The 10,787-nt window shown below is 42.1% G+C and overlaps 1 protein-coding gene across 1 annotated transcript in view; it reads left to right on the forward strand.

The window, feature by feature from the left end:
• Positions 1-4,227, forward strand: part of NPAS2 (neuronal PAS domain protein 2) — a 69,969-nt gene extending 65,742 nt beyond the window's left edge. Inside the window, exons 18-19 of the mRNA XM_012727310.1 lie at positions 2,498-2,709; positions 4,117-4,227. Coding sequence (XP_012582764.1) covers positions 2,498-2,709; positions 4,117-4,145 — 241 coding nt within the window. The 3' untranslated portion in view covers positions 4,146-4,227. The remainder of the gene's footprint in view (positions 1-2,497; positions 2,710-4,116) is intronic.
• Positions 4,228-10,787: the final 6,560 nt, after the last annotated feature.

Raw genomic sequence — 10,787 nt, forward strand, 5'->3', positions numbered from 1 at the left:
AAAGGAAAGGCTTTCAGTTTTTCTCCGTTGAGGATAATATTGGCTGTGGGCTTATCGTAGATGGCTTTTATCATGTTGAGGTATGTTCCTTCTATTCCGTCCTCGGATTTTTTTTTAACTAAAGTCTCTTCACCCTTGGCAAGATGCCAGGAGCCTTAGCACCCTTCCTGAGGGTGCTTCTGTGGCTCCGGAAAATTCTGGCACTGTTCCATGGGGCTGTGTAACTCTGCAGGTGCGAGGCCCCCTTCCCTCCCATCCCCTCCCAGACACACAGCCTTCTCCCCTCTTAGCTCTTCTCTCCTCACTTTCCACTCCTGGGGCCAGAGCAGCTTTGTTGATGCTCAGGGCATTTCATTGCCCAGGACAAAGGTTACTGGAGACAGAAGAGTGAATGTTTGAAAAGCTACTGGAAAATAGTTTCTGGTCCTTTGAAATGAAGCAGAACTAGAGCTGTCTCAGAGATGTCTTTTTTATTTAAACACTGGTTGAATTTGTGTCAGAAGTTCACTGGGGGCCCTCCCTGGTGGCACAGTGAGTTAAAGCACAGCACTGGGAAGCTAAAGCCATTTCCGCATGAGTTCGATCCCCGCCTGCCCTAGAGGCGACCACATGGTGTGGCAGACCTCTCCTGACCCGCCCGCTGCTCCCCTCAGCAGTGTACTTCGTCGATATGCCTGTTCTGTTGCCCTCTCTGTCTCTGGTGAAGCCTCTTGCCACCCCTGAGCCTCTGGCCTGTACCCCAGTTCTGTATGCACAAATAAATAAATCTTTAAAAAAAAGAAGTGCACTGGGACCTTGCTGGCTAGTTAGGCCCAGCACATCCTCAACTAACTGCCTTCCAGCCCTCTCTTGGGACCATGTCCTACAGGTCCTCCTGCAGCCAGAAATAATAGGAACAGTGGACAGTTGCTGAACATTTGAGAGGCAGGGGCCTTACCTACATCATTTTGTTTCCTCCCATGAAAATCTCTGGATGGTGAGCTGAGGAATGTGCTTTCCAAGAAACTGCCTTTAACATCTCTGGTGATGCCCTCAATTAGGCAGGAGGGTCTTGGTTTGGAATTTTACCTGTTCTTTCTAAGTGATCCTATAAATGGAAATATTTAAAATTCACTGAACAAAGCAAAACTGGAACAACTTTTTTTCCTGGGTACTCTTCCTCCCAATTTTGGTCACCCTAATAACTTGCACACTCACTATCTTCCTACCATCTCTTTCAGACAAGATCTAATCCTCCATCATTGAGTCTGTCAGAGTCCACCTCACACACACACACACACACACACAGGCCTCCACTGGGGAAGTTTGGAACCCCCAAAACCTCTTAGAAATGACCCCAAAAAAGAACTGTAAAAATGTAATGCAAATGGACTTCTCTGTAGTGTCTTCAAACTTCCATCCCTAGCCAGTATTCCTCCAGCGTTTTCTCAAATGGCTTCCTCCACCCCTTGTTAAATGGCCATTATCATCAAACCTCTTTCATCCGTCATTTTTAATTACTCTGTAGACAATAACCTTACAGTTTACCATTTTAACCATATTTAAGTTTAGCGTTCAGTGATGGCTTCCGTTCCTATTGTTCTCCAGCCATCAGCACTGTCCACCTTCCAAAACTTTTGCATTGTGTCAAACTAAAACTCTGACCCCAATAGTGCTCTGTTCCTTGCTGCACCACAGCCTTGCAGCCACACCACTCTGTTTTGACTAAGACGCTGATGGAAGTGGAATCATGCAGTAGCTGACCATCTGTACCTGGCTTATTTCACTCGGCGGCCTCTGTGTTCATCAGTGTAAAGTGTCAGAATTTCATTCCTTTTTAAGGCTACAAAATATCCTACTGTATGTATATACCATGTTGTATTTACCAGGTCACCCATGGGTGGTACTTGGGTGCTTCCACTTGCTGGCTTTTGTGAATAGTGCTGCTCTGAACACTGGTGTACAAATACCTGTTGGAGTGCCTACTTTCACTTCTTTGGGGTGCATACCTAGACTTATCTGTAGGTTTAGTTTTTTTATCACTATACTTTTTCCATGTGTCTGTACCATTTTACATTTCTTCACATCTGTTAAACAATTTTTTTATAATAGCTGTCATAATGGGGGAAAGTTGCCTCTCATTTGGATTTTGCTTTGCATTTCCCTAGTGACTAATGATGTTGAGCATCTTTTCATGTTTTTTAACCATTAGTGTCATTTCTTCAGAGAAGACCTATGTAAGCCCTTTGACTATTTTCCAGTTGGTTTGTTTACTTTTGTCTTTCTGCTGTTGATTTGTGTGAATTATGTTTTATTCTGAATATCAGTTTTTACTGTATGTATGATTTGCAAATATTTTTCAGGGTGGCCTTTCCACTCCATGGATAGTATCTTTGAATGCACAAAGTTTTTATTTTGATGAAGTCCAGTTTTACCTTTCATTGCTTATGCTGTTGGTGTCATGTCAACAACTCTTTTTTGAAGGTCTCTTTTCTCCTTCCCGCATGAAACCAAACAGGTATCCACAGAGTCAAGCTGTGTTTCAAAATCCAGATGTGCATACCACCAGCAGCAGCGCCTCAACCCCCATCCTATTAATGGGCCAGGCAGTGCTTCACCCCAGCTTCCCCACCTCCCAGACATCGCCCCTGCAGCCCGCGCAGGCCCAGCAACAGCAGCCACAGCACTTCCTGCAGGTGGGCACTTCCTGCCAGTGGGCACTTTCTGCAGGTGGGCACTTCCTGCAGGCGGGCACTTCCTGCCGGTGGACACCAGGGCCCATTGCACACACACACGCAGGGCTGGGGAGATAAGACTTGGCTCCATAGCCCAGGCCTTTGCTTTCAAGGTTGTTCTACACCCCAGTGTAGAAACAGGCCCCAGACAGATTCACATTTGATTGTTTTTAATGCTCAAAGTTTATGAAATCTAGTTACAGTAGGTGAAACTGACAATCAATTGTTAGGACTCTTATGGTCCGTTTTTAACATGTGATTTTTATTATGGTGGCCATATTTCTAGAACAAAAATTGGTGACTGTGTTGTTAGAGGAGTATATATAATAGTCTTATGCAAATATACAGTTAAATCATGTTTATTTAAAGATGTATCAAACTTTTTAAATGAATACAATAATGGAGCCTGACATTGGTGTTTTTCAGGGCCTCTTTTACATGGGGTCTCTACTTATTTCAGGCAAGTTTCTGAAAGGCAGGAGGGGGAGAGCCAGTGAGTAGGGGTTTGGATGGGATGGAAATGCTGAGGGTTTGGCTTCTTTCCCCACATCCACCCAGGAGGCTCTACCTACTCTAGCTCTAACCCTGGCCTGTGTAGTCCTCGCTGACTCCAGCCGCCAACACAGGGCAGGGCCCAGCTTCACTTACTCCACCTGGGCACCATCACAGGGCACATAGTTACTGAGACGTTTTGAGGACAGTGGTACAAAGATGGAAAGAGTCACCCATCCATTGTCCTTAGGGGCCTCGTAGTGTCTTGTGGGGAGCGGGTGTCACAGAGAGCAGTCAGGCCCTGGGTTAATACTCAGGGAGCACTGTGGCAGGGAGGTCATCCTGGGAGGAAGAGGGATGGTGTTTGCAGCAGGAGAGCTATCCTGAGCAAAAGTGTAGAGACAGGGGTCTCTGGGTTGCTTCAAAAAAAAGGGTAGGTCAGTTACCAAAGCTGGATTTCATGAAAAGGAATAGTGGAAGATAAAATGTAGTTTCCCAAGTTAGGGTTTGACCAGTTGAAGCTTCTGAGATTCAAATTAGTGTATTTCCTTTCTAGTAGATGCTGATGAGTGTCAGTATTTGTACATAATTACAGAACGAGGGACTAGCAGAGCAAAGTGTGCAGACTGTGTGTGTGTGTGTGTTATTATCTGCATGTGCCTTCAGGTTCCAGTTCCCCAGAACAGCCTGGCGATTGTGCGCACCTGTTCAGGAAGCCATTCCCGAGAGTCTAACCCAGGCCCCTGTGATCCCTAGTGCTGGCTACAGAATTCAAATCCCTCAGCAAAGCTCAGGTTCCTTTCTCCCCCATCTACCACAAAGGGCTCCCCCTGCCAAGCCCTCACCAGGAGGCCCCTTTCTGACCACTTCAGCATCAATGCCCACTGAGTTCTCTTTCTTTGCTTTCCAGGTACAAGCACCAACCTCTTTGCACAGTGAGCAGCAGGACTCGATACTTCTCTCCACCTACCCGCAACAGCCAGGGACCCTGGGCTACCCCCTGTCCCAGACCCAGCCACCACGCCCTCCCCGGAGAGTGAGCAGCCTGTCCGAGTCCTCAGGCCTCCAACAGTCACCCCGGTAGTGCCCTGGCACCTCAGTCGGGTCACAATCAGCTTTAATTTATGCACGAGTCGGGGTGGCCATGGGAGAGGAGTTTAAATTAAACCCTTGGTTTCGTGCACACTGCAAACATTTCAGAGCTCCTGGCTGGTAACTGTCTCCCAAGCACAGCAGCAGGCATGTGAACAATCAGGAAGACTGGCGTGCTTCCTTCGCCTGGGCCCTTCTCGGGTGCCCTCTACAGCCATACTTGGACAGGAATCTAGTGCCCATAGAAGTGTCTTGACTCAGTTTACCTTAGCAGGTGGCACGTCTTCGCTGCATCCTCCCAAGAGTGTGCTGGTCATGCCAGCTGGCAGCGGCTCTTGCAGGTGTGCCAGCTGGCCTTCACTCTCTGGATCCTCTCTTTTGCGTTCTAGAAGCATTGGGTCAGAGATCTGTTGAAGAGAGAGAATAAAGAGATTATCTTTTGTTATTTTTAAATGGCTGTTTTTGTTTTAATTTGCACAGCTGCACAAGGAAATAAATTAGGCACATTCAGTTAAAAAAAGAAAATAGCCGTGAGGCCTCATGACTTCATTTGGAGTTCACCAATCAGATAGCAAAGCTGGTCATTATTAACCAGACTACAGACCCACACCCTTTTGGCCTAAGCCTTAGTGGAATGAGGCTCTGCACACCCCCACGCCATTGTGGTAATTATTTCGTTTCCCCTGAATGTAACACTGGACTGTTTCCTGTTGACTTCCTGGGTTGTGATTTCAAAGGCAGGCTCAAAGCCAAGCACAGTCATGCAGCTGATGTTCTGGAATTCAGTTGAGGACTCTTAAGACCCCAAAGGAAGAGGTTTCACTAGCCAGACAGGCCTGTGGCCTTCTGGTTCCCAAGGACCCCACCTTGTGCTGGCCCCTGGAGGGAGAATGCTGCATCTTTCTACATATCTTTCATGATAAGACCGAGGATTGGATTTTCCTTTTCAAAATGCACTTTGCTTTTTTTGTATGTTTTGTTATGTTGAGATGTTTCTAAAGAAAAGATTTTATGTAATTATAAAAGTGTAGTGAATTGTACAGCTGTTGTAATAATGACCTATTTCTATATAAAATAAAATTGTATGGATTATGTGTAAATTATTTTGTATTGGAGAGACCAGTTCCTTTCCCAAATATAAAAGTATAAAAAGTTTTCTTGTGTTTTTCTGTGAGTGGACATTTTATAATAAATTAACAGATTTGTACAATTTCCTCTGGAAGCAATTTCTATCCCTTGTTATATATGTATGTGTGTATCTGCTCATCAGTAAACATTTTTTCTAATTTCTAAAGATAAGCAAAGACACAGAAAAGGAAGGAAGCAATAAAAAGCCAGGTAATGGCTTTAGATTTCTGGGACCACAAGAAGTCTATCAGCCTGTCAGTTTCCTGATCTTGCTGAAAATTTGTATCAGGAGAAAACCCTGTTTTTCCAGAAATGAGGGAAAAACAGTCAAAGACAAAAAATATTTCTGGAAACATCGCCACCTTCTAGATATAGGTAGTTGTAGGGTAAGTGAATTAATCAGGCTTCTTTAGACCACTATCCGCTGTAGCTATTGCCTATGGCCTTGATCTTGTAATGCAGAAAACACCTGGGAGCATGGGCACAGAGCACAAGTGCCTGATTGTGGTCACCTGGAACACGGTGTGGGCATGCGTAATTGTGCACACCTGAGCCCAAAGGCTGGCTAAAGGTCACAGCGCAGCGGCAGCAACAAGAGGAGGATGAGCAGCTTGACTTCAGAAGAGGTGAGCTCATGTTAAGAGATGATGTGAGAGTGTGTGTGTGTGTGTGTGTGTGAGAGAGAGAGAGAGGATCCCCAGGAGCTCGGTTGCCTCTCAAGGCTCCCAGCTCCCCAGCCGCCAGCTGCCCTGTCTGCCTGCTTGCACTAGGTAGTCCATGGAGATACGGAAACATTTTCCAAAGCATCCGTAGCCCATGATTAACCTCTCCTGGCCTGGAGTTGTATGACACCTGACTGCTAATATGTATTATCAGTGATGTATACAGGGCTGGGTGTCTGTAAAATGTGCACATACATGTCAAGTTGATGTGTGTACATGCCTACTATAGACATGCCCCTTGATATGATGAGGTTTCATCACACTGGCATGAGCAAGCCTGGAACATGGCACAGCACTTTTCAAAACTGGGCCCAAGAGAACTCAGTTCCTTTCTTTGCTTTATCATTCTAGCTCTGTGCTCCCACCAGCTCCCCTGTAAAGGGCTAGCTCTTCTCAGCTGAGACTGTGATTGGTTTGGATGGCGTGAAAGTTTGCTATATCAATGCCGAGTCCACCACTTTTCAAAAGTTCATGTTAAGCCTTTTACAGAAGACTGACATTGGTACCTGTTTTAATCAACAGAAGCATCCAGGAGGCTTTTTGCTTTTACAACAAAAGCAAAACCTGCAGCAGACATTCTAGAGGTAATACACACCTAAAGTGTCAAGAGTGGCCCCCAAAGCTCTTTCCAAGAACTTTATCTGAATCACATAGCTTTCACTACAGATATGGATTTTATCATATCATCCTGCTTTTACTGTCGGGTAGTTAGATTGACTTGTTATTTATTATGACTTGATAGTTTACTTTTTAGGTCTGGGAACTCTCAAGGTTAAAGCCATTGTGTGCTGCTAATTTAGCCTTGGACTACCACAAGTTTTTGTCCCACGAAGCCATAAAAAAGGATTCGCGGACTTTTTAGATAAGCAGAGAGGAGCAAACTATTCAAGGAAACAAAGTTTATTTAGAGGAAAAAGAATTAAAGCAAAGACCCCAAGGCAGCGATGCCAAGGAGGGGCAGAAGACACCATTATGGGCCTGTGTCTAGGGGGTAGTTAAACTTTTTCCCCTCTATTCTAAGATCTCATCACCCTGTTTTGTAATTAGCTCTTTTTCCTGGTGGCTACACTCCTTCGGACAGATGTATCCCTTTTCTCAGCTCTTAGAGTTTCTCCTTTACCTCCCCCGTCCAAGTTCTGTTAAACTTTACTGTCCCAATTAGCCTTAAATATTAGCCTTAAAATTTACTGCTCTCATTAGCCCTCCTGAATTTCTCTGCCCTTATCTCAGAAACCTCTTTAACTCTCCCTGAAGTCCCTCCTGCACTGTCTCTAAAGCTGCCTAATTAACCCTCACTTACCCTGGGACTCGAAATGCTATATAAACCAATGGTAATGGCTTCTTCACGTTATGCCACTTTGGCTTATGAAAGATTTTGCACAAATGGTCTACTTTGGGATAGCAAGAGTAGCCTGGACATGAAAATGGAATTATTTACATCATTGCTGTTTTAATAAAAAGGTTAGCCTAAAAATTGTGCATGTACTAGGGACAATTTAAACCAAAAAGTCTGTGTGAAGTTGGATAAACCATTTTGTAATTTAATGGTTGTATAATTTCCAAGGCTTATAAATTTGATTTTTCAGTAAAAGAATCTGTATTTTAACTGTCAGAATACTTAGTTCTAAGTAGAACAGGACGTTTAATGGAAACGTTAATTGTCTTAGGATTTTCTAGCTGGAAGCCATTAGAATAGGGTGGAGTGTGCCCTGCTACTGATTTAATTCAGTATTGCTTAAATTTTACACATGTTCTGAATCTGGATAAACTCAGAAAGCTCTTATTGCATAATATTTCTTTAAGCCTACATAACATCAGGAGAAGTTTAATCCCTGAGCTTTTGATTCATTTAACTTTCCTTATTAAAAGGCTGTTTTGCAATCCTGTTCTGTTTCCAGAAAAAGCATGACCTTTCTAATTGGGAAACTATAATTTCTTGGCTCATGAGAAGTGACTAAAATGTGAAGTCTGGAATACATCAAGTTTTTGAATATTTTAAAGCAACTAAAATGTAGTTAATTTAAAAATGTTGTTTCTACATGCAACATTGTGAACTAATCAACTATAAGATCTTTGTAAGCCATGATATTTTACATTTTTGCACACTTAACCTAAATTACCTGTTAAGATTTGGATGCTTGGAACAAAATTATTTAAGTTTCTCTCTTTATGTGAAGGCTAAAGGCTTTAAAGTCAGCCACTAATAACCTAGAAAAATAATTTGGATCCTCTAGCAAAATGCCATACGTGTGTTTTGGACACAATTCCGTATTATACATAAGTGGAATATAAATAATAGCATACTTCTCTAAGCCTAACATGGTAAATTAAACAGCTGAAATATCTATTCTTAATGTTATCTGCAAAAGTTTTTTGTTTTTCTGGAAAAAGAAATCCTCATGAAAAAGAAAATCAATCCCCTTTATCCATTTCACCAAATTAACCAATGTCCATTTATGGGGGAACTATGGTGACTCAACACATTCATTAAATTATATGAATAATTATATGACTATATGACTCACCAATTCAAACCTTGGGTCACCACTTTACATGTACTTAAAATATCCTCAATTTTCTATACAATCATTTGCTCCACCCAGCATTCACAACTCTTTTCATGGAGCATACATCCACCTATCTATATAAACTGAAAATTTTTAGCCTCCATGATGCTAAATTAATTTTTCTTTTAGGGATTTTGTACATGAAAAGACACTCACCACTAATTCACTTAATGTCCAATTGTTAATCTAATTTTTTAAAAATTAGTATTTTGTTAACCATTAGGTAAACACTTCCTTTATTACTCAACACCAAATAAAAAACAGGTATTTAGGAATTTATAAGAATAAATTTCCCCAATTATGAAATAAAGTCTTTTACAAATATAAACACTTATAAAAATGTAAGTAAAATCCCAAGTCTGATATATAAGATACCTTAAAAGTTACAAAGTCACCTCTGATGCAAAATACAACAAAATGAACATATTTACATCAGAACTATTTATATATAACTGTTGAATATCACAGTTAACTTTGTTTTGTATTTTATTCTAAAGTTTATACCTCAGTACTCCAGTGTTTTTTTTTTTTTTATCGTAGTTGTTGTTGTTTTAAAGATTTATTTATTTATGCGTACAGAACTGGAGTATAGGCCAGAGGTACAGGGGTGGTGAGAGGATTCACCAGAGACAGAGTAAGGAGCAGAACAGGCGGACTGACGAAGTACACTGCTGAGGGGAGCAGCGGGCAGGTCAGGGGAGATCTTCAAGGCAATGTGGATCACCTCCCGGGTGGGGATCAAACTCACGCTGAAGTGGCTTTAGCTTCTTAGTGCTGCGCTTTAACCCGCCGTGCCACCACGGGGGGTCCAGTGCTCCAGTTTTTAATACCATTCCAGTGCTTCAATAACTCATCAAATAAAATTTTATACTTCCCTAAGTTTATCATACACACCAAAGCAATGAAATGACCAGCAGAGGCCGAAGACTCAAGGTTGATGATTTGTGCTTTGCCATGGTGTCTGGGGACTTGATTATGTGGTCTGAGTTAACTCACACAGGATTTGCAGGTGTTAGAATCCTGCCTTTTGATGTGAAAGTCAAATGTCTTATATCAGACATCTTCCATTGCTCTTTTTCTTAGATTTTTACTTTTGAAGGTTGGTAAAGATTTTTGTTTTATTTCCTATGGCTGGATGATTTTAATTTGCCAAACAGTAATTTACAAGTAAGATAGCAGTCGTGGATACTCTTTCACAGTTAAGGTGAGTGTTCACAGTTAAGGTGAGTGTTCTCCTTTACTTTCATGGTGATGAGGTTCTGATGAGATGATGAGGTTCAGTGAGTGGGGTTCTTGAGTTACCTCTGAGAAAGGTTTCCTCAGTTTCCCATTCAACCGCACACAGCGAGTTTACAGAAGAAAAAAATGTTTGCATAGACACAAACAGGCCAAGGACAGGTTTTGAGGAAAGAGGGAAGGAAAAAAAGAAGCATCTGCATAGACAGGTAAGCTGAGCTGCATTTTGCAAGGGCCAAGAGTTGTTGTTACATACTGTTCGGGGGGTGGGAGTGGGGGGGGGGGGAATTTCGTTCCTTTGTGGGATTTTATCTATTGTGAAATTATCACTTTTAGGGTCTGATCAGATTAGTCTGTAAGGACTGCGCTTTCTTTGTCATGACAGTCTTCAGATCCTCTGAAGAATTTCTATGGTCAGTTTAATAATTTGTTAATTATTTCTTCCCCCACCTCTACTTTCTGGCCCTGTGAAACCTCCACAACCACCTACCTCCACTACCACTACATCAGCCCAAAATCTATTGTGAGTTGAAAGGGGGGTTACCTATCAGTGTCCCCTACTTTTCCTGGAAGTGTATGGCTACTTTCACAAGTGTTGCTTCACTCCTTTACCCCCTCAGAAAGAAACTAACACAAGTCTGCATTTTATTAAGACACAGGTTTTCAAAGAAACAAGATACCCATATGTATCAATACTCTCCACTTATTAAAACAATAACTGAGGCCTTTATTATCATGGGCTCCTTTTTGAACTACAATTACCATTTTTTTATATATCATGTTTTATATATATATATATATTTATATATATCATGTTATAAGTTTGTGAACTTTTA

Source organism: Condylura cristata, unplaced genomic scaffold, assembly GCF_000260355.1.
Source record: "Condylura cristata isolate star-nosed mole 26May11 unplaced genomic scaffold, ConCri1.0 scaffold00020, whole genome shotgun sequence".
Taxonomy (NCBI): domain Eukaryota; kingdom Metazoa; phylum Chordata; class Mammalia; order Eulipotyphla; family Talpidae; genus Condylura; species Condylura cristata.